The following is a 23,010-nucleotide window of genomic DNA, read 5'->3' on the forward strand; positions in this document are numbered from 1 at the left end:
AATTGGGTTATCATAACGAACTGATCCATGTAGCGAATTGAACCCTTTAACGAACTGGTTATTAAGCGAACTGGACCTTATAATGAACTGGTCCTTTGACGAATCAGTTCATGTAGCGAATCAGTCCATGTAACGAATTGGACCTTCCAATTCGTCATCTCCTTTAACGAATGACTATAACGAATCAAGGGTGATTCGTTATCTTTTCCCTAACGAATTGAAAACGAACTGGAACTAGTTCGCTGTGCTGTCTTTAACGAATTACTTAGCGAATCACCCTTAGTTCGTTAGTTAGGGTTTGTCAGAGAATGTCGTAAACATTCTCTGACATCCTTAAATACCCAGCCGCCTTTTCGGTGCTGTCTTTTCGGCGCCGCCTTGCCGGAAAACCGGGCGGTGGCCGGAAAAACGTGTTTCAGCACCGTTTTCACCGTTTTTCGTCTCGTTTGATCCAGATCTGAGCTAGGGTGACCCCTAAGCTCATCTTAGGTTCGGTTTATACCCGATAATACCCGGATCTCGTAACTTAACGGTTTAACGGTGCCGGCTCGTCGTTTCGTGACTAAATCTAACGGTTTTAAGTTTATAAACATCATACTATTATTACCTCGGGTCGGTTTTCGGTTTCCTTCTTGATTTCGGCTTAGGCAAGAAGAGAACTAGAGAGAGATCTTATGTGTGTATTTTGGTGGTGTATGGAATATGTGAGAAATGAATGATTAAATGGGTAATTAAGGTTTATATAATTATGGATCATCGGCTTAAGCCCATGGTCTTTCCTTCTTTCCCTTATAACCCAAGTCCATAACTCATATTCATTTAACCCAACACTAGCCCGACTCATAATAACTCGTATTTTCCTTTATTAACCAAAACTAGAAAACGGGATGTTACATTTTCTAATTACATGCCTTTTATATTTTATATGTTATGGACACACTAGCTCATAAATCTAATGCAAACTAATAAATTTTCTTAAACAACACTTTACAACTTATAAGACTAGTGTTTAATTACATTTTTATTTTATATTGATATAAATAAACTTGTTTATAACTTAACTCTTTCCTTTTCATTTTCTAATAATTTGGACTATGTATCATATCATCCGGTTATTAAATCCGGTCTAATCAGTGACCCAGTAAGACGGACGGTTCAATGTCTGATCTGGTTATGAAAACATTGATTATGACTAGTTGATTCGTTTTAATCATATCATTTGTTTTAATCATATATCAATTGTCACACTCTACAACAAATTTATGTGATTCCACTTCTAGGGAGGCTCATTGTCAATTAGGCCATAATTCCGCAACAATTATGAGGCAAATGAGACTAGATATATCTATTTCTTATGATTGTCATTGCCAGCCGTGTGAGCTTGGTAAACATAAACGACGTTCTTATCCCCAAACAAAACGATTTTATATTTGAACTTGTACATTCTAGCGTATGGGGTCCTTGTCGTGTTAAATCCACATTGGGTTTTCAGTACTTCATCACTTTCATTGATGAATATTCTCGTACTACTTGGGTTTATCATTTGAAAACTCGTAGTGAAATTAATTCAGTTTTTTCGTGAGTTTCATTCTTATGTCAAAAATCAATTCAACACATCCATTAAAACCCTATGCACTGATGATACACCTGAATATTTCTCCAATGAACTTTCTATCTATTTGAAATCACATGACATTGTTCACGAGGCTTCTTGCATGTACACATCTCAGCAAAATGGCCTTTCCGAATGCAAGAATTGCCATTTTCTGGATATCACACTCACACTCATGTTCCTGATAGATTTTAGGGTAACGTTGTTCTTACATGTCGTTATCTCCTAAATTTTATGCCCTCATCTATCATCGATCAAATTTTGTGTTCTGTTTTGTTCCCTAAAGGAACCCCCTTTTCACTCACACTCAAGATTTTTGGGTGTGTAGCATAGGTGCATGATCATCGTTCAGGCATTTAGTAAACTTGCATCTCGAGCCATTCGTTGTGTCTTCCTTAGTTATTAACGTGTCCAGAAAGGGTATCAGTGCTATAGCCATTTTCTTCAGCGATACTTTACCAGTGTTGAGCCTTTCATGAGCCATGTCCTTACTTTCTCGAGTCCTCCACTTCAGTTCATGATTTGTTTCATGATTATGATATATTCTATTCACACGTTATCCCCACATTTTCTATGTCTATTGTTCCATCTACTCCTTCGTTCTCGGACGAAACTGCTTCAGTCCTGCATTTCCTGTATCAGTTCCCTCTACCCATCCAATCTCTAACGCCACAGTTCCAGTCTCAACTGCTTCTGGCCCACCAACAAAACCCCCGCAATTACTTTTCACATATACTCAACGAGGCAAGGGTCAAACGATAAAGACACTTGATTTACAACCAGGTCATAACTCTTGTCCATCCTCAGGTTCTCCACATGAGACTGAGCCACTTACACCCTTACCGGATGCCACCCCTGAAACACCAGATTCACATGTTTATGGCCCGGCCTCCTGGTGCACCACTGCCTGATACACCTATTGCTTTCCGTAAGGAACCTAGACACCATACTCGTTACCATATTCAGGATTACGTTGCATACTCTCACATTTCCTTCGATTCATGTGCCTATACCACCACCCCATTCAGGATTCCTACCTAATTCCCAAGAATGTAGCGCAAGTCCTAGCTCACCAAGGATGGAGACAAGTTATAGAATACGAGATTAGGGCTCTTAGAACTAATCATACATGGGATTCTGCAACACTTCCTCATAGAAAACGTATTGTTGGTTGTCGTTGGGTGTCACTGTTAAATTACACACGTATGGTTTGATACATCGCCTGAAAGCCCGATTGGTTTCTAAGGGATATTCTCAAGCCTATGGCATTAAATATGACGAAACTTTCTCCCCGGTTGCCAAAATGTCGTATATGCGCATTTGTTTTGCCCTCGTCACCATTAATCATTGGCCGCTACATCATCTTGATGTCAAGAATGCCTTTCTCAATGGTGTTCTTGAGGAGGAGGTGTATATGGAACAACCACCTGGATTCATTGTCGATGAGGAGGCCTCGAAAGTTTGCAGGTTACGTTGTTCATTGTATGGTCTTAAACAGCCTCGTATGGCATGGTTTGGCCGTTTTTCTAGTGCTATGGGAAAGTTTGGGATAATCTGTAGCGCATATGATCACTCCATATTCTTTAGGCACCAGAACGGCCGAAGGATTATTGTTGTGATTTATGTGGATGACAATATCATTACAAGAGATGATGAGGTTGGGATTACCGAACTCGAACAATTCTTTCATTCCCAGTTTCAGATTAGCGACTTTAGTCAACTTCGATACTTCCTTGGCATAGAAGTATCTCGTTCTTCACAGGGAATACTTCTCTCACAACGGAAGTATGTTCTTGATATGTTGACTAAGTGTGGATTACTGGGTTGCAAGCCCGTTGATACCCTAATGCTTCCAAAGGGGAAGCTCCTTCCAGAGGGCGAAAGTTTGATGAAGGATCCTGAGCGATACAAACAATTGGTTGGGAAGTTTAATTATTTAACAGTCAAACGACCAGATATTTCCTTTGCTGTCAGTGTCCTAAGTCGGGTCATGGCCACACCGTATGTATTTCAAAACCACACTAGGTCTAGGAATCTTGTATTCTGACCAAGGTCACTGTCGTGTGGGTGCTTTTACAGAAGATGTGATGGTTGGATATCTGGATTTTCTTTTGCAGATTGGGCATGTTGTCCGATCCCACGACGATCGACCACTGGATTGTGTGTTTGTTAGAGGAAATCTTGTATCTTGGAAAGTTAAGAAGCAAAACACGATATCCAAATGAAGTACTGAGTCAGAGTATAGAGGAATATTCCCTGCGAATTGATTTTATTTGCAGCAAGTTAGGCATGATTAACATCTATGCTCCAATTAGAGGAATAGTGTCAATAATTTAATTATGTGGAGGTCCTAGCATGTACCTAGGCTCCTATTGTATGTATTTACATGTAGATCCTTGCATGTATCTAGGCCTCTGCCATTGTAATTTATATTTGTTTAAAAGTCTCTCTCCATCTCTATGCAAGGAGTGGATATATTTTTACATTAATCAGAAGCGCGTTTACAGACACTTTTGGTTTCTCGCGTCTGAAGGTGTAGAGTTAGTTAGCCAAGTTTAACATGTCATGCATAGTAATATTATGACTCCAAAATCAATCAATGTAGTTTTTAAAAGATTGAGTTTTGTAATTCAAAAGAGGTAGTGACGCAGTTTATTGCCTGTTTGCATTCTGTTTCGATGTATTAACTACCTTTTAAACAAATAAATACTTTCATAATATATTCTCAAGAAAAAAAGTGGTAGTAGGCTTGAGTTTTTAAATAAGACAAAAGTTCGATCTTCACTTGTGCCACATTGAGTATATATTGACAATGAAGGATTTGAGATACGCCTTGCGAGGTTGTCTGTTTGAATCCCAAGCCCACTTGGGTTTAAGTCCTACCGTGTGTTACATCTACAACGACTGTTAAGTGACAGCCGATGATGGTTTTCCAATAAAACGCCTAACAAATCTTTGAAGACAGTTTGAAACCGGTTAAAAAATATAAAACGGAAAAGGGGGAAGTGCAGCAGCAGCAGCAGCAGCAGCAGCAATAACCACCATGTCCGCATGCTACCCATCTTTCTACAAACACCAGCTTCCTACTTTTTTCAAACCGAATCCCATTTCAATTTTCAGTCCAACCATCAAATCCATTATCACCACTAAGTGCACACCTTCTGATGATATTAATGAATTATTACAGGTATTGCTTCTCTTTCCAATTTCCCTAGCTAAATGCATATTAGAATCATTCGTTTTCTTTTCCAGATTCTTCCACATGATTTGCGTCACAATCTTGTCATGGAATCTAAAAAAGATCAACTGTTGGAGGTAATATTACTTAATTGTACCTTTATGTAGTAGTATGATACGTATTATTAGACCAGTTATATAATTATAATGTGCCTGTATTCAAGTGTAATATTATTCATTTATTCACTGTATATACTGGTAGGTAATATTGGATTTGGGTCGTTTGCCAGAGGCGCGCTATCTCGATGATTCGGGCCGAAAATATCTAAGAGACACCGAGGTAAATGCTTCTTTTCTTTAAGCTAATAAAAGTTATGCCTGTTCTAAGTTGACCCAAATACGAGGCCACAATTCTGGGATCAGCTATGTATTATTTCATAAGTTAGTTTCTAAAAAAACTTATAAAATTAATAAATAGGTTTCAATGGAAGAGCTAGAATACGCTGAAAACGCGATTGGAGAAATAGGAGGAGATAATAGAGCTGGAATTACTGGCACCCTGCATCGCATATCAGCTGTTAGAAATAGAAAAGATGTTGTCGTCGGGTTAACTTGCAGAGTTGGCAGGGCGGTTAGGGGTCACATTGACATGGTCCGGGATCTTCTTCAGTTTGGAGAAAGTATCCTCTTTATCGGAAGGTAAATAAACTAGGATCCCTAGACAAATCTATAACGGGCCTGTGAGCTAAAACAGATAAACCCTAAATATTTATTATTATTGCTTACAGGCCTGGTGTAGGGAAGACTACAGTTATGCGAGAAATATCTCGAGTTCTTTCAGACGAGTTACAAAAACGAGTGGTACGTTTTGTGAACATTTATTAATGCCAAAAATGCATATTTATAAATTATAACAGTATTGATGATAAAGATAGGTGGTGGTGGATACTAGTAATGAAATAGGAGGGGGTGGGGATATACCGCACCCGGCCATAGGCAGCACGAGAAGAATGCAGGTTTCAAAACCGTTTCTGCAACACAAAGTCATGATCGAGGCAGTGGAGAATCACATGCCGGAAGTGATTATTGTTGATGAAATTAGCACCCGGGATGAAGTCAACGCTTGTAAATCGATAGAGAGAGTCATGGTTATAGGTAGCGCTCATGGTGATCGACTGGAAAATATTATAAAGAATCCTGTTTTGTCCCGCTTGGTATGTTTTGTCCTGAAAACTTACTGGACTTATTAATACCCTGCTAACCAATGGGACCATGTGGTACAGGCTGGTGGAGTAGAGACGGTTACTTTAGGGGATGAAGAAGCTCGTAAGAGAAATAGCAGGAAAAGTATTAGTCAAAGGAGCGGCCCGCCTACCTTCCCGTTCATGATTGAAATGAGAGAGAGACACTATTGGATTGTACATAAGGTATTATACTATTGTGTGTATGTGTGCGTGAGCGATATATATTTACTTTCCAGATCTTAAATTTTCATTTTCTTCAGACGGAAAGAAGTGTGGATGCATTGCTTTGCGGGGAAAAGCCTCGGGTTGAGGTAAATGATCTTTTAAACTTATGGTCTGATATTCGTGTTCTCGTTTTAAATGATCTTATGTGTATTGTAGGTTCGGAAGCAGGACAAACTAATGAAAGTTATCATAGAAAAATGGAAAATTGAGGATTAAGATAAAATTTTAGATAATATGTTCTTATTGAGTGTCAAAAACACTAAGATATAGATTCTTATTTTTGACATCTGTGTTTATAATTAGTTGAATATCAAATTCAGAAAATTACAAAAAGAATAAAATAGAACAGTGAAATTTACATATACCAGATTAAGGCATATGTAAAATGGGACAAATACAATCCCTCTCTCAATTAGAAAGCTTATTTTGTACAATGTACAGATTAAACAAGAATGCTACACTTTCCTATGTTTTTTTTTCTCTATCAACTAAATCCCGACTCGAATACTATTTTCTGTTGTACATGGAGATACAGTTTTAAATTCGGGTATTTTGTAGTGCGGTTAATGAATGAGAAAAAGAAAAGGTTAAATTAGGTGTGTCTTGTAATGTTACATGCTCATAGCTTTTGAAGAGCTCTCTTCTTCACCTTCCCCTTCAACTTCCTGCATTAATCACAAAAGTTCTCAAAGTGTAACAAAAGAATTAGGAAAACATGTTACATCTAACCGCCTATATATTAAGCAAAAATGTATAAAATTCATACCGTTTGTTCTCTAGACCTTGTATCTGCAAGATACTTTTCTAATGCACCATCACCTCGAAGTATCTTTCCACCACAACCAACCGAATCCACTGAGCCAACCGATTCCTCATCGATCACAACAGCATCCACTCTATCATTCCCCGTCTTAACATCTGGAATCTAAGTTTGATAATGAAAAGAAAAACAAGGATATCATATTATCATTCAACCTTCTTCAAATTAAAAGGCCTGCACATAACTAAAAAAACACACACACATACCTCATACATAGTCAGTTAGAAGTGTTTCAAGTATAGCTCTTAATCCTCTAGCACCCGTGTTTTTCACCATTGCTTTATGAGCAATTAGTCTTTGTGCCTTTTCCGTAAAATGTAGTTTGACCTACAGTTGACCAAACACGTGGACGATAATTAGCGAGTTCTGCAATTCAAACAAATTTATAAATAAAGTACTTACATCATTCATCTTTAATAATTTCTTGTATTGTTTCCCGAGAGCGTTTTTTGGTTCCATTAGAACCTGAATGAGTTGATCCTCGGTTAGAGCCAACAAACTAACTAAAATTGGAAACCGTCCTATGAATTCAGGTATGAGTCCATAAGCTATAAGATCACTACTCTCCACCTGAAAATAGAGAGAGAAAAACAGTAAATAGTTATTGCTCATGATATTCATAAATAATAATATAATTGTAAGATTACAATAACGATATTCCCAACTGATGCTTACGGATTCAAGTAAAGATGATGTCACTGCAGAATTTGTGGGTGCGCCGTTTCTCATGTTAGCACAAATCGGTGCTCCAAAACCTATTGACGAGTCCTGTCGTCTGATATAACCATCAAATACTATTTTATTAAAGCTACTGATTATCAAATAATGTAAAATAAAATAAATACAACACAAAAATACGAATTCACCTCTCGGATATGGTTTTTTCCAAATCAACAAATGCTCCTCCGCATATAAAAAGTATGTCTTTTGTATCTATCTGCAAAACTTAATCAAGTTAACATTTAAAAAAAAAATCACATATTTTTAACAAAGATCACGGATAATATAATAATCATATGAATGAACCTGAATGTTATCGCCTCTAGGATGCTTCCTGGCCCCCTTTTCAGGCACATTTACAATCTACAAAACTCATAATATATTTCATTTAAGAATTTATTGATTTTGAAAATTAATTATGAAATTAATTGCTTACAGTTCCTTCCAGCATCTTAAGTAGAGCTTGTTGAACACCCTCACCAGAAACATCTCTGCTAATGTTTACACTCTCAGCCTGTAAAATAAGAAAAAAAACATTTTTTAACAGAATAATTCACATAAATCACTTCAAATGATGCCAAAAGTAAACCTTTTTGGTTATCTTATCAACTTCATCAATGTAAACCATCCCCTGTTGTGCTGCTTGCACATTAAATTCAGCAACCTTCAAAACGTATATAAACCTTATATTATAAAAGTGTAAAGATATCAAAGATAAATAATTAAATATAGTCATATGTATTGTGGTACCGTAAGTAGCTTATGCAATATAGATTCAACATCATCACCAACATAGCCAGCCTGCATCATATTAAAAAAATAACCAACCTTCAGTCACACGAACACAAAAATAATAACAGATTCCAAATCTTATATAATTTGCAGACCTGAGTCAATGTTGTTGCATCAGCAATAACAAAGGGAACATTAACAAAACGAGCTAGAGTTTTTGCAAGCAACGTCTTCCCTGTTTCACAAAAAACCATTGTCAACTCAACGGTTCAACTGTGAAGAAAACAAAGACAATTTGACGATCATACCTGAGCCCGTTGGACCCCATTAGAAGTACATTGCTTTTTTCTAAATCTACATTGTCGTCGTCATCTTCGGTCTTGGATTTTTCCGGATCTGCCCCTGACCTAGTTCATAATTCATAACAATTGATAAAGAAGTTAAGTTAATATTTATACATATAATAAAAAGAACACAATATAATGACTAATAAGTAATAACTAACTCTTTCTTCAGGGAGGCGTGATATATCCTCTTGTAATGGTTATAAACAGCCACCGAAAGAACCTGTTTATGTGATCAAATGCATAATCATATCAAGATCACTATCAGTTGCGCTCAAATGCAGATTGCATTAAATAAAGTTTAAACCTTTTTAGCACCATGTTGACCGATAACAAACTTATCCAATCCTTGACAAATTTCCTTAGGTGTAGGCAAATTCTTTCCAAGATTCGAACCACCTCACTCATTACCATCACCACCGCCAGCAGCAGCACGAACAACATTAACCCCGGTTGGAAACAGAGGTCCGGAGATAGTAGGGCCCACAAGTCCATTACTTGACCAATTCTCAGGCGGTTCACCACCATAAGCCTTCAATGTGTCCCAAAATGAAGCCCTAATTTTATTCTTATAAATATACTCATCCTCATTGTTCGTTCCTCTCTTATCCTTCCCATTGTTATTCTTAACCCGACCAATTTCGACAAACCGACCCTGCAAAGGCGCCATCTTGTACGGCCGGAAATAATAAGCAGTTTTACAATTAGGACACACATTAACTGACTGATAAGAATTCTTCAAACCCCCATCCGAAACACTATCCGGGACCGATTCCGATTCGTTTCCGGCGTAAGCCGACGGCGGCACAAGCTGATTATTATTCAAAAACACCAAATTCATCTGCTTTGAACAACGAGGACAATTAGCTTCAGCCCTTATCCTCCTTGTAACTTTACCGCCAAATTCATCGGACCCACCGCCACCACCGCCGTGATCGGATTTACACCGTGCTTGCACACCACTCAACGGACGGAAAATACACGCATCTCCGGCACCGGCGCCGGCGTATAAGATCGAATTAACAAAGCCACGTTTAGATTTTGTTGTAAATAAAAAATCTTGAATCTTTTTGCATCTCCATAACCCAGATATGATACCCAGATGCTAAATTATTGAAACTGGCATGCGATTTTGCGATTGGATCGGTTAAAAGTGTTTAGTGATTTATCTAATTAATCCAGAAATCTATGGGAATTGGGATTACATACAGACATACATGCGTTTGATGCTGGCATGATTTTGCGGGATGAATTGGGATTAAGATTAAAACTGACCGTAAATCACTCTTGGCTTCCATTACTCTGTTTCTTTCTTGTTTGCCATTTTTGTACAGTTTTTCAGATTTGGTGGCATCTTATTTTATTCGGTATGTCATACTTATGAATTTCCATAAAATATTTCCATGTGGTTTGTGGAAAGTAGTTTTTTTTTTCTTTTCATTTCTTTTTTTTTCTGAACGGTGGTTTTCTTTGTGTGACAGATAATCATAATCTTTTAGATTTAAAGAGTCATGTTGTCTCACTCTGATGGTAGCCATACTATGTTGTAGCAACCAGACTCACGCTAGCTTTAGAATTTGAATAAATAAATAATTAAAATTTAAAATAAAGTCCACCCAATTAACAACCAAAAATCACACTATAACCGAGTTGGTTGAAAGTCACCATAGCAACGACGTCTTGGCCTCGGCCTTTGCTAACGATTATTGATGGGAAAAAACTATAACAGTCAAATTGATCGCTCTAAGGCCTAAGAAGTCGTAGTTCAAGCCTTATCAATGGCAAGGCTTGAAATCGTCAAAGAACAATAAACACGATAAAGAAGAAGAAATGCAGAAAGAGAGAATTTTATTATCTTAGAATCTATTATTATAAATAAAAAACAAACAAACTACATATATACAACAAACATATACGAAGTATATGTAACATATACGCTCACAATGCTAGGAATCCTCAAATGTGATACTGATATTTGCGTATTGTAATAAAATAAAAACTTAGATGTGATTTTAGGTAAAGTATCTTGTGCCATAATAATTTATTTGAGGAAAATGATAACGAAATCTAGTATGAAAACTGAATTAGCATCAAAATTAAATCTGCTTCGTCTTTCGTGTTGTTTTATGTTTTATTGTTTGAGCAAAATATCAATATTCCATGTGGTTTTAACTAGAGAGTAAAGTTGTCATTTTCAAAATCTCTTATGGATTTTTATTTATGAAATTTAGTGTTATCCCTAAAATATGTTACAAGATGAAATTGGGGCATCTCATATATCTATCTGTTCTTCTAGTGTTTCACTAAAGTTTGATAAGTCGGAGGGATATGGTTGGAGTTGGACCACAAGCCGTGCCCTCGCCTCTCATTGTTTTGGTGAAGTAACTTCAAAGTGTCAAGGTTAATAACACATGAAAGATTACTAACATTAATGTTAGTTGATTTTTTATACTTCAAACGTAAGTAATGATCTTGAATACTTTAATCACCAATGAGTCACTTAAAAGAAACACAATTCAAGTGAATCTATTTTACGTTTTTTAAGTTAGCTATTTTACAATCAACACTATTGACTTTTAACATTTATAAAAAAAAAAAAAAGGAAATATAACTTGGCATGATTACAATCATGGTTAAAATATTCGTAAGGACACCGTGACTTTTTGAGACTATTAGAAAGAAAGAAAGAAAGAAAGAAAGAAAGAAAGAAATAAGGCTCACCACTGTCTGTTCATAATAAATCACAGAAGATATGCTACAACGCTATAGTTCCTGTTTGGTTCCTTTTCACCTTCTAACATCTACAACAGCTGTGTTTTAATCATGCTACATTAAAAGTACAGTACATGGGAAATCCGTAAAATATTTATGGTGTCGTTTACCACACCATAAATAATAACATTGCATAATCTAAGAATTAAAGAATCACTGGTAACCAACTCAACCAGACCCGCAGGGAAGAAGATGATGCAATAATGTCAACACTAACTAACTCCCTTGTACAGCCGAGCCTTCATTCGTTACCATTTCTTTTATCATCATCGTCATGTTCCTGTGCCTATAAATACACTTGAGATTTCTTTGAATCACGCTATGATACATCTTTTCGATATATTTACAACTTTGTCATCCACTGCCGCCAGCAACCTCCGCTGCACGCTGCCTCATCATCTCCATCACAGCTGCCCGCCGTCTACTATCTGACTGTTGTTGCAGCCTTCTCAAATGTTCCTTCAGATCTCTGTATACATAATCCAAAAAAACAGATTAACGAATATGTTTGGTTCATTTGCTTTTGTTTGTTTGCGTTCATTTATGTTAACTTACGCTTTTTCAGTTAGCTCGTTTGTATATTCATTTAAATTTTTTCAACCTAGTTTTATGAAATTAAAATATTACCCATTACAGTTTAGTCTGATTTTATTAATTATTTATGCCCAACAGATTGATGTCCACGTTTAATTTTAATTAATATAATCCATCTACGTCCAGTCATGTTCATTAATTTGTCTGTTTACGTTCATGAACCATTTATTTATATTGTATACTAATAAACATAAACGAGCACGAACACGTTTTTTTCTTAACAAACGCGAACAAGAAACCCCGTCCATTTAATAGCTCGTTTCTATCGTCTGTTAGGTTAAGGTTAAATGAATAGACACAAACACATCCCGTTCGTATTCGTTTACATACCTATGTACTTTACTCTAAACATAACATTTCCATAATATTGAAAACAAAAGGAGCAAACCTGCAACGTGGTACATGACATTGGGATTCTTTACAAGCCCGGGCATGAAGTTGAAGAAGATACCACATTTTCTTGCAAAGAACACAACCACCAGAAGCGCGTACTTTACAATTAATCCCATGTCTAAAAAGTCCCTTCACCTTTCTACAATTTGGATACTGGCAAACCGGGGAGCGACACTGAGAAGCGTGTACCAGAAGATCAAGCATTTTCCTCAACTACAATACCAAAAACAAAATAATGCAAGTGTTACAATCTTGAATCTTTATAACCAAAGTGGATAAAAAGCCATATATTATATATATATATATATAGGACCAGAACCATTTCAGAACTTACAAATAATTTAAGAACTTTAAAAACTCTTAACAACCAATCATTTTAGTAACTTAGTTAATATATTTAATATTCTTTGAGGGTAGTTCTGTCATATACTATAACATATATGTAATTTATATATATGATATATATAACCGATTTACATATATGTAATCAAAAAATCACATATAACAAATGACAGAAATACCCTCAAAATAATACTATATAAAATGATTAGTTTTTATTGTTAAGAGTTCTTAAAGTTCAAAATATTTGTAAGCTCTGATCCTGATCCATATGTACGTGTTCGTGTGTGCGCGCGTACAGTACATACCTGTACAACACGTTGTTGGCGGGCTTCTTTATTTTGTGCATCACGCTCAGCAATGGAGGTATGAGGAGTCAACTTATGAGGATGGTCAATGCCTCCGTCTTTGTGGTAGCATGAATTGCAGACATCATAGTCAGGACAAACATCGCACCGCCAGCCTTGTCCTGTTTCTATATCATTATGACACCGGTTGCATGTTGTCACGAATGCAGGTGCCGTTGGATTATGAAGATGGTACAGCACCATCATTGAGGAATGTTTTGCTCGACGAAGAGTATCGTACTGATAATGGTTTCCTTGACAAAGACTAAGAAAAGCTTGCCGGGTGTCAAAAAATTCACTCTCGAGGATCTCGTCTTTGTCTTTTGTGTCTACCAGAACATCATTGATTTCAATCTGCATAATTATTAATTTTGATTATAGTTGTAATCATAATCAAGATCGATAGGATGGAGATCCTGATATAGAAGAACTTACAGGATAAAGTGGATGTTTCTCCCTATGATTGATGGGATGTCTCTCTCTATCCTCAAGCTTCTGTTCAACTTCATAGCAACTGTAATTGCAAGCGTTAAGTTTGAACAGTCAATTACATTCATCTTATGTTTTTGCTGCGGTAATAATAATAATAATAGCAATATGAAAATGAGCTTCTGTCAAGAATTGTGAAAAAAAATACCATTCTTGAACGAGGGTTGTAAATGAACCGAGTCTACTCGGTTTGTTTATCTAAACGAGCTGAAATGTTGAGCTCATATCAAGCCAGCTCGTGGTTGTTTTTATATACTTTTACACTTACTAATATATATAGAAACAAGTAAAAAATAATTTTCGTAACATACGGATAATGCAGAATTTATAAACTACAAAAGCCAGAATTTAAAAATGTCAAAATTTGGTTTATAGTTTATACATATTAAAATTTGGGCTTTAAATTTAGGGTCTAGTTGGCTAGTCTTGATGTTTAAAACTGCAAGAACCACATGACACATATAGCACGGTCTGTAAAAGAGCCACAAGTCACACCAACCTTGGCTCAGCCTCAGCTCGTTTACAGACCAATCTAGCTCGTTTACAGACCCAGTAGGCTTGGCTCAACTCGTTTACAAAACAAGCCGATTTCGAGCAAGCTTTGTTTGAGTGATCCACAAACTACGAGCTTTTAAACAGACCTATTCTTGATAAAAGTTGAAAACCCAAAACCAGAAAACAAGTTAAGATATTAGCCTGCTTACCTATCACAGATCTGAAACTTTTTGCACTGATGGCAAACCCAACGATTTCCCGACACCATAAGAATACAGCAATGAGTGCACGCATGCTGCAAATGAACCATAATGAAATCTTCCTTCATTGGGGAAATCGAGTCACCAAGCTGCACCAAATAGATCCCAAAACAAGAGCAAACGGGTTTTATTAAAATAAACATCAACACACAAACTAACCAAAAAGTAAATTTTAATTACCTTATGCATCAGTAGCAGATCTTTGGATGCATTACTAGAAAGATCAGTTTGACCAGAAGCTTTCAAAGCTCTTTTTGTTATTGACTTTTTAATAAATCCTTTCTTGTTTTGCTTTCTACCTTCCTCTTCTTGACGGATCTGATAAATCATATCTTCAGCAGCACCTGGCCAATAGTCTCCATCAAAATAGGGTAACCGAGCTGCGGTTACCTTAGCTTTACATTCACCAGTAGATACAAAAAAATGATCATATAGATTAGTTAAACCAACTACAATATTCTCCTTTGAAGCTTTCTTCAACATTGACAAATACCTAATGCATTCATTCACATAAACCAATTAGTAACAGAATTAACATTAATAAGAGTTAGTTACAAAGATGGCTCCTATGGTTTGGGCAAAGTAACACCTTTCGGGTCTAACGTTTGCAAGTTTGAAGTTTCAATTTTGTAACATGTTTGGGTTCTAAGGCTAACTATAAGAAAAATGACCAAAATACCGACTTCTTAAAAGGGGGATCCCAAACATGTTACAAAATTGAAACCACAACTAAAACTTGCCACTTTCAAACATTAGACCCCAAAGGTGTTACTTTGCCCAAATCACAGGGACCATTTGTGTAATTAACTCTAATAATAAATATAACAATAACAATACAAACTGAGTACCATTCTCTTAGTTTATCAGATTTTGGTGTCTTCTGAATTTCAGGATGACAATACAAGATATAATCTTCACCCTTTAACGGAGGGCAAGCCCAAATATAGCAACTTGTGAAACCACGTAATTTGCAATATTCTAGGTAACCTATCTGTAAGAAGGATGAAAATAAATCAGTAAACTTGGTCAACTTAATAAAACAAACAAATAAAATGGATTTAAAAAAAAAACACCTTACCAGAATTTCATGATATACAAATGTGCGAAGAGCCTCCCCCGTGACAGTCCTAATTTCAGGCCTAAAGTATTTGACCGAATCCAAATAAGAAAGATACACACGACGATGATTTGGTTGCTCACACTCTGCTCCAAATTCTTGAACATACATCCCAAAAAGACATACTTCAACCCCTTCAATTTTCTGAAACAACAAAACGACCTAAAACAAGCAAACCATTGTTTAGAAATTGGCTTAATAATGATGACATCAAAAGTATTATTATTATTATTGTAACAAATACCTTTGACTTGTACCCAAATTCAACAGGGTAGTTTTCATTTTGAAAGATTTCAAGAAACCGCGGTTTGACTTCTAATTTCTTGTCAACAGATGATACGACTCTGACAACGAGTGATTCCGCTCCTGGAACCTGATATAATCACAATTTAAAACACAATAAGTGATCACAATATACATAGGGATGCAAATGAACCAAACGTTCAGCAAACCGTTGGTGAACCATTCAGCTGGAAGTTCGTTTGTGTTCGTTCATTTAACAAATAAACGGACATGAACAAGAAATTCTGCTCGATTAACAAAACGAACGAGCACACATAGAGGTCCCATTTGTTAGTGAATGTTCGGTAACTTGTTCATGAACGTTCGTTCGGATAATTATTTCTATGTACTTGACCTGGTTTATGTTTTGGCTGGTTATGTACTTACTATGTACGAACAAGATCTCGTTAAGTTCGGTTAGTTAACAGCCCTAATTTTACAAACTTCATCTTGGTCAGATTAAAGTGACAAGATTAACTTTTATGGTTTTACCTCATCATAACTTTTACCATGCACCCTCGCGCGCTCTAGTCTCTCTTGTTTTAATCTTCCAAACAACCGGCTCTCGATATGATCACTAAGTATGGTTCTCGGTAAATCCTTTGCACCGAGTACAGCACTCTGCGGTAAAGGGCTTCTCTCTCCTCTTTCAACTTCTTCCACATAACAATTTGGACACGTGTATTCCGCTTGTCCACCATCATTTCTTCTACCATTAAATAATGCACATATTTGATGTTGCCATGCTTCGCACTTGTCACATTGAACCCACTGCAAAAAAGACAAACCACAACTTTTAATAAAATATTCATCTGAGCAATCAAGCAACAATAAGATATAATAATAATAATAATAATAATAATAATAATAATACAGCATACCCATTCTTCAGTTTCCTCGTCGTTTTTCTTTTTCTCTAATCTGGCTTTCGGAATATTACTTCCATCAACGTTAATCGTGTCTCCACGAGCGTCATTGTAGCACGGGATACAAAAGTAGTGACGGGTGTCACCGGCCCCGACAGTGTAGAACATTGCATTTCTTTTAATACGGCACCCACAGGGTGTGCAATATGTAGGTGGTGGTTCGAAAGTGAGCTTTTCAACAGCACATAACTGACAAGAATTCTCACTCATCGAGTGTTCTAAAGCTTGATTCTTTTCTACTTTCGCCTTGCTCTATACAACAGATATATAAAAGATATTAAATGTGAAGAACTAATTTCTTTTTAATATAAGACAAAGTTAGGCGAGGGTATTTTAGTAATCTAACCTGGCCGACCCACTGCCTGAGACCAGAGATATGCTCCCGAACCTGCTTTGGTGTAAATAACTCTATCATTGATACTCCCTTTATATTTGCTTTACCGGATTTGGTTCCAGAAGAAGATTCAACCGGAAGTGCTGCATTTTCTGATTTGGGCTGGGCCTGGGTCTGAGCTTGGGCCTGGGTTTGGGCTTGGGCCTGGCCCTGTCCTACCTCTATCTCAGGCTTAACAAACTCCTGTTTAGGTAAACTAGTGGCTTTAGTAGGCACAACTGGATCAACTTTAAACTTTTGGTTTCCAGAATCTTCCACGTTATCCTTGGGATTTTCATGCACAGAACTTGCAAAAATTTCCGATTTTACCCCTGTAACTTCGGTTTTCGTGGAAGTTATATTCGTGTCGCCAATTTGATCCTGAATTTGTTGAGATGCATTGGTGACAGGTACTATTATAGGAGTTTGACTTTCGGTAGGTAGTGATTGTGATGACGGCTCTATTTTCATTCGTTTAAGAGTCGGGTTTAAATCTTGTGAGGTTTCAACAACAGATGGAACGACAGGTGGACTTGTTTTTATGCTATGTTCACTAGACTCTTCACGTGGGGACCCTTTAAGTTGCACAGACACAAATCGCCTTACTGGAACACAAACAGGACAACTAGGATCCCTACAGTGCCTATGATGATGAACTAACAGCTTTGTGCTTCTACAACGAGGATATTGACATTGAGCCACATCATTGCATGACTTCATATGGTTTAACAATTGTTGAGCCCTGATGCAAGTAGTTTCTGGACATTTTCCTGGTGGATGAACACATTTACGAGCATGTAGCAAGAATAACAACCATCTTTGTTGATTCTTGTACTGTAATTCATGGTTAGGGTCAACAGATTTAGAAATCGCACCAGAGTTAGGTGGGTCTGTTGGTTTACTGGCAGCAGTTTGATGGGTTATAGATCCTTCCGAAGAAAGATTGTTTCTTTGACTAAATTCTTCTTTGATATTTTGGTCTAACATGTTACCTTGTACATGTGGCACATCTTGAGACCTTGATTGCCATTGACCCTGCATTAGAGAACCCGGTTGAACTCCTATTGAACTAGCAAGACCATTTTGAGAGTCAACAACAAATTGACCATCCCCAATGTTCTCTTGAAAGTGATTCGTCATTTGGGAAGACTGAAAATGATCAGACATTTGCGGTTGGCCACCAGGATCAGGTATCAACTGGGACTGACCATATGATAAATGCTGATACTGCTGCTTTTGTTGACTTTGACCTTGACTTTGATTATGAACAAGTTGCTGCTGAAAATGACCAGGCTGCTGTAACGAATGCTGAGACCGGAAATCCATCTTTTCTGATTGATCAATTAAAGGCTTCATGTTTGACCCTTGTTGAGTGTTGACAAAAGTTGACTGATTGACCATCATGGGAGAGCTTGTTTTATGTAACGCGTGCAAGTTTACCGAGTTCATACCCTGGTTATTCATCATGGATGTAGCAGAACTTGTTGGAACATAGTTGGAAGCTGTTGCATAGCTTTCTGAGGTTCCTGAACCATTCATGACAGGTAAATAGCTTCCCATCGTTCCTAAACCACTGTTCATTGACCCGTTTGGAAACCCGTACGGTTTCTTATGTAAACCAGACCTGATTCCCCCACCCATATGGGTTCCTAGGTTATGTAATATCCGGCTATTTTGACCACCAACGTGCTGCTTTTGTTGTAACGGTTGAGATACAGTTGTAGAGTCAATAGTTGATAGCCCAACAACATTGTTGGAAGAATCTATATTCATGTAAGACTGGTTGTTCGTGCTGTCATTATTACTAAATCCAGGAGTAGGTATCATTTGACTGGCCATTCTTTGAGCACCCATCGATGAAATCAAACTGTTTCCAACTGTATTATTGGAGAAATTTGTTGTTGGCTGTTGATAACCGTTAATCAAACCTGCATAAAAGGATACAGTTGTAATGCAGAGTAGCACACTTGGTAACACACAGAACTAGGCCTGTAAACAAATATCAGTGAACAGTTCGGTGGAAAGTTCATTTATGTTCACACAAGATATATTGTGCATTTAGTTAACGAACGGACATGAGCACATGTCACGATAGTTCATTTATGTTCGTGAACGTACGTTTATGTTTCTTCGTTTACGTTCATTTATGTTCGTTAGTTTACGTTTTTTTAGGTCGTTCTTTTACATTCATTAAGATAATCATTTAAAACGGTTTGGCCTATTACAACTTAATATAATTGTAATAACTTTTTAGACCCAACACATTGTTCTTTATATGACTTTTAACTAGTTTTAGCCTAAAGGTCAGTTATGTTCGTTCGTATACGTTTGTAACCGTTCGTTTATATTGTTAACGAGAGAACAAAAACAAGCACAAACGTGTTCACTTTCGTGACGAACGAACAACAAAACCTTGTTCGTTCAATTGTTTGTTAGTTAATGTTAAACGACTAAACACAAACATGCTCTTTGTTCGGTTCGTTACAAGCCTACACAGAACTTAAAACAAAATAAAGAAAAACTTTAGCAATTTACCATCAGATGAACTTATTGAACCATTGTGCATCCCAGTAGGAATCCGAGTGTTAATTGGCATAAAGTTCCCCGTGTTAACAGCTGGTGACACCATGGTATCCATAGATGATGGAACCATTATACTTGAGTTCCCACTTTGAGGCATACCGGGATTTGGAATCATAGTACCTGGGGGAACAGAAGTACTTCCTTGTGGATATTGTTGATTGTGGTTACTGAAGGGGGGGCGTTTGATCAAAACATGTAAACGGTTTTCCAGTGTTTCTATATTCATGTATTCCTCCTAAAACAAAAAGGAGAAATGAATTTATAGTTTTATATTAAATAGAGTGAATCAAAGAAGAAAATTCAAAACCTTGGTGGTTGCAGTTTTAAACAGGCCTTCTTCTAAATGTCTAACAATGTCAATCACCTTCTTTGGATTTAGCTCCTGAGCTTGTTGTCGCCTCATTAAGAAATCATAGCTTCAGAAGAAGATAATATATCATCAGGATTTGGCTGTCAAATATCTAGAACATGCAATGAAATGCAGAAAAGGACCAACTTACATTTTCTCTTGTATATACCGTCGAGCACTCACTAAACCAGGCTCCATGTTGAGTGTACTACACTGACCTCCAGAGCCTTGCATTATGCTTGGCTGATGTGGCACTGTAGACATTGAAGTCCCAGATTGATTTGGTACCTGCCCAGAAAACTGTCCAGACATATGTGTCGGCAAATTCATCTTTTCGTGTCAACTAGTAGATATGATACCCGTAACACAAAACACCACTCTAAGACATTCAATCAACACCAAATATTGTCAAACTGCTTCAGTTTTCCTGAAGAAAATCACAATGCCAACAGCAATAATAAAACTTCAGTAGGTCTTCCCATTTAGGTTTAAAACTATCACCTTTGGAAAGATGATTACAGACAATGGCGTTACCAATATCGTTGTCATGTACAGTCTATGTGGCTATGTGCCAGAGATAGTATGTCATTTCAATATTTACAAAACCCACAACATTTGATGGTAAAACAAAACATGTGAAGCAAGTAGAGTTTATGATATAGAAGTGAAAGGTGGCAGGTGGCAGAATGTCAAACGACATGAAACAAATATGCCTCAGGAAGATAGTTTAAGGCACTGAGCTATTTGTTAAGTGTGGCCACTGATTAAGTTTAGTGGCAGCCGGCCCTAAACTAGGTCGGTTAAGGGCAGCCCTGATATTGTTTAGTAAGTCTATAAATTTAGGTCTCTTGTAATTGTAATCTTTACCACCTCAGAGATAATATTGGCTTTAGTGCAGACTGTAGATGTAGGTCAGTTGATTTTAAAAAACGTGCCTGAGGTGCTTCGCTTTGTCTACCTAAGGCGCGCATTGTCCGAAAAGCATAGTTGAGGCACTTAAGGCACTCTGAAAGCACAAGTGAGGCGCGTGCAACCGCACTAAATATTTCGTGTCCTTTCTTTCTGTTTTGTGGTTTCTGTGATTGTGTGTGCATGTGTGTGTCCTGTTTGCGCCATTAACAGCAGGTCAGCAGCAGCAGTTAGCTGTTTGTCTACATCAACCGATCAGTAGCAGTCAAACAGGATCGAGATCAGCAGCCAAATCGCTTCTGCTATTTATCTGTTGATCAACCAGAATCTAACCAAGATCATCAGGATCAGTTGTAGATCAGAAGGAGACTTTGACCTAGATCAGGTGATCAAGAAGCCCTGAACCAGTAGGGTCAAGCAGTGATACTTACCCTAACACTATTAAGTAATGGTTATGCACCTCTGATGAAAACAGATTGAAAGAAAATATGTGATTGGCTAAAGTATCAGAACCAGAATATATACATAAACCAACTTGAGCAAGAGAAGGGCAGCAATAATGTCATGTCACGTATGGACGATATTAAGTCATTTGCAAGTTGATAGATTAGGTTAGGTTACAAGGATGAGGTATAAAGTTCATTGATTTATAGTATATGTATAATAGGTACCTAAAAGACTTACCTAGAGAACTGTTAAGGATTATATACTGAATCCTCCTTCAAAATCCGTACCTTATGAAAGCCCTTAAGCCCAGCATACCTTCTAGTAATAACTAAAGTTTTATGCTCCTTAAATCCTAGATGTATCCCAACACTAGATGCATTTTATCATCAAAGTAATAAAATCATCTAACTCTTTAAACAACTACTAACCTTGCACTGGGCATTTGAAACTAATACTTCGCACTTTTTTCTACTCGTCATAATGCACAAATCTATTTCAAGTTCTAAAATATTCAGGACTCGTAAAAATGATCTGCAGTAGTTGCCTCTGCAACCAATGAGCAAAACACTTACCTTCTCATCATTACTAAATGCATTATATATCAAACCTACTCCAACTAGAACACCCAAACTATGAACTAAGGAAGCTTCTATCACTCAATTGTACCATGATTCAACTCTTACAAGTCAAAACTACATGAAATGTTTTCTGGTAGCAGTAATATCAAATATTAAACACACATATATACATGAACATGTATACACACACAAGCTCTTCAACTGCATTCTCCTTCAAGAAGCTAAAACACCATTTGTTTTACAGTTCAAATTATGTATAATTTGACATAATATATGAGGTAAGGTTTGCCGACATCTCACCCTCCCCAGACCCTGCTTATAGCTTTGCTATTGACGGGATTTATAACGGGCATGATTGATTTGATTAGACTTGCAACTAAAGTAGTAAAAAAAACCAACATTTATTCATTTCTAGATTGAAAACCTAATAAATCTTGACTATTAAACAACAAACCCCCAAAAACTCCTAATTTAGCAAACCTGAATCTGGGTTTTCTAATATAAGGTCAAATAAGCTACGTAAATCAATTACAACCTCAATAATCAGGATAAAGCAACCATCTTTGTGATGAGGATAGATAGAATTAACATACCTTAATTTGTTATCAGAAGTGTAGGTGGATGAGTAATTGGAAACGCATCAAGAAACCAAATACGACTTTGCAAATGCAAAAGAGAGAGAATTGGGGGTGAATTTCTCGGGCATAATTATAACCCGATAACTTACCGGATATCCGGGTTTGGGTAGAAATACACGGTTTGGTTTTCTGCTTCGGGTATTCTGCTTTGAATTTGAATATAAAATTAATATTTGGAAATATAATAATTCTTTTATAGGATTACGTTTCACAATAAGTTACGTAGAGAATGTGAGTCTGGTTAA

The 23,010-nt window shown here is 36.9% G+C and overlaps 2 protein-coding genes and 1 pseudogene across 5 annotated transcripts; 1 reads left to right on the top strand and 2 right to left on the bottom strand.

The window, feature by feature from the left end:
- The first annotated feature begins 4,630 nt into the window (after positions 1 to 4,630).
- On the top strand, positions 4,631 to 6,641 carry LOC143587290 (uncharacterized protein ycf45-like). Of its 3 annotated transcripts, XM_077068617.1 has the most exons (9): positions 4,631 to 4,799; positions 4,865 to 4,927; positions 5,052 to 5,129; positions 5,268 to 5,488; positions 5,578 to 5,650; positions 5,725 to 6,003; positions 6,073 to 6,216; positions 6,294 to 6,344; positions 6,415 to 6,641. In XM_077068617.1, the coding sequence occupies exons 1-9, from the start codon at positions 4,656 to 4,658 to the stop codon at positions 6,472 to 6,474; spliced, it is 1,113 nt and encodes a 370-aa protein (XP_076924732.1). In that variant the 5' UTR covers positions 4,631 to 4,655; the 3' UTR covers positions 6,475 to 6,641. The 3 variants fall into 3 exon arrangements, with proteins under 3 accessions (XP_076924732.1, XP_076924731.1, XP_076924733.1); XM_077068616.1 differs by having other exon boundaries at positions 6,294 to 6,641; XM_077068618.1 differs by lacking the exon at positions 4,865 to 4,927 and having other exon boundaries at positions 4,634 to 4,799; positions 6,294 to 6,641.
- Positions 6,642 to 6,664: 23 nt separating this feature from the next.
- LOC143587285 (CLP protease regulatory subunit CLPX3, mitochondrial-like) lies at positions 6,665 to 10,172 on the bottom strand (annotated as a pseudogene). Its single transcript, XR_013144855.1, has 15 exons — positions 10,092 to 10,172; positions 9,182 to 9,979; positions 9,036 to 9,097; positions 8,839 to 8,937; positions 8,686 to 8,765; positions 8,549 to 8,599; positions 8,388 to 8,462; positions 8,235 to 8,312; positions 8,105 to 8,161; positions 7,945 to 8,015; positions 7,754 to 7,853; positions 7,481 to 7,648; positions 7,285 to 7,405; positions 7,025 to 7,183; positions 6,665 to 6,923 (listed from the first exon to the last, which is right to left on the bottom strand). The product of XR_013144855.1 is annotated as a CLP protease regulatory subunit CLPX3, mitochondrial-like (transcript).
- Positions 10,173 to 11,633: 1,461 nt separating this feature from the next.
- On the bottom strand, positions 11,634 to 22,805 carry LOC143587291 (histone acetyltransferase HAC1-like). Its single transcript, XM_077068619.1, has 16 exons — positions 22,721 to 22,805; positions 20,345 to 20,620; positions 20,152 to 20,260; positions 19,797 to 20,079; positions 17,235 to 19,189; positions 16,844 to 17,140; positions 16,455 to 16,733; positions 15,925 to 16,053; positions 15,642 to 15,842; positions 15,412 to 15,554; positions 14,744 to 15,056; positions 14,513 to 14,652; positions 13,755 to 13,833; positions 13,281 to 13,673; positions 12,629 to 12,846; positions 11,634 to 12,115 (listed from the first exon to the last, which is right to left on the bottom strand). The coding sequence occupies exons 2-16, from the start codon at positions 20,521 to 20,523 to the stop codon at positions 12,001 to 12,003; spliced, it is 4,833 nt and encodes a 1,610-aa protein (XP_076924734.1). The 5' UTR covers positions 20,524 to 20,620; positions 22,721 to 22,805; the 3' UTR covers positions 11,634 to 12,000.
- Positions 22,806 to 23,010: the final 205 nt, after the last annotated feature.

This window comes from Bidens hawaiensis, unplaced genomic scaffold (genome assembly GCF_021521415.1).
Source record: "Bidens hawaiensis isolate Kalapana, Puna unplaced genomic scaffold, B.hawaiensis_p1.1 tig00035439_1, whole genome shotgun sequence".
Classification (NCBI taxonomy): Eukaryota; Viridiplantae; Streptophyta; class Magnoliopsida; order Asterales; family Asteraceae; genus Bidens; species Bidens hawaiensis.

Bases quoted from the DNA above. Each gene is read 5' to 3' on its own strand.
- LOC143587290 (XM_077068616.1), top strand. From the start codon at position 4,656: ATGTCCGCATGCTACCCATCTTTCTACAAACACCAGCTTCCTACTTTT. The intron at 5,489-5,577 runs GTAAATAAACTA...TATTGCTTACAG, and splicing joins AGTATCCTCTTTATCGGAAG to GCCTGGTGTAGGGAAGACTA. The intron at 6,004-6,072 runs GTATGTTTTGTC...CATGTGGTACAG, and splicing joins ATCCTGTTTTGTCCCGCTTG to GCTGGTGGAGTAGAGACGGT.
- LOC143587291 (XM_077068619.1), bottom strand. From the start codon at position 20,523: ATGAATTTGCCGACACATATGTCTGGACAGTTTTCTGGGCAGGTACCA. The intron at 15,555-15,641 runs GTAAGGTGTTTT...TCCTTCTTACAG, and splicing joins TTGTATATCATGAAATTCTG to ATAGGTTACCTAGAATATTG. The intron at 13,834-14,512 runs GTAAGCAGGCTA...TTGCAATTACAG, and splicing joins AAGTTTCAGATCTGTGATAG to TTGCTATGAAGTTGAACAGA.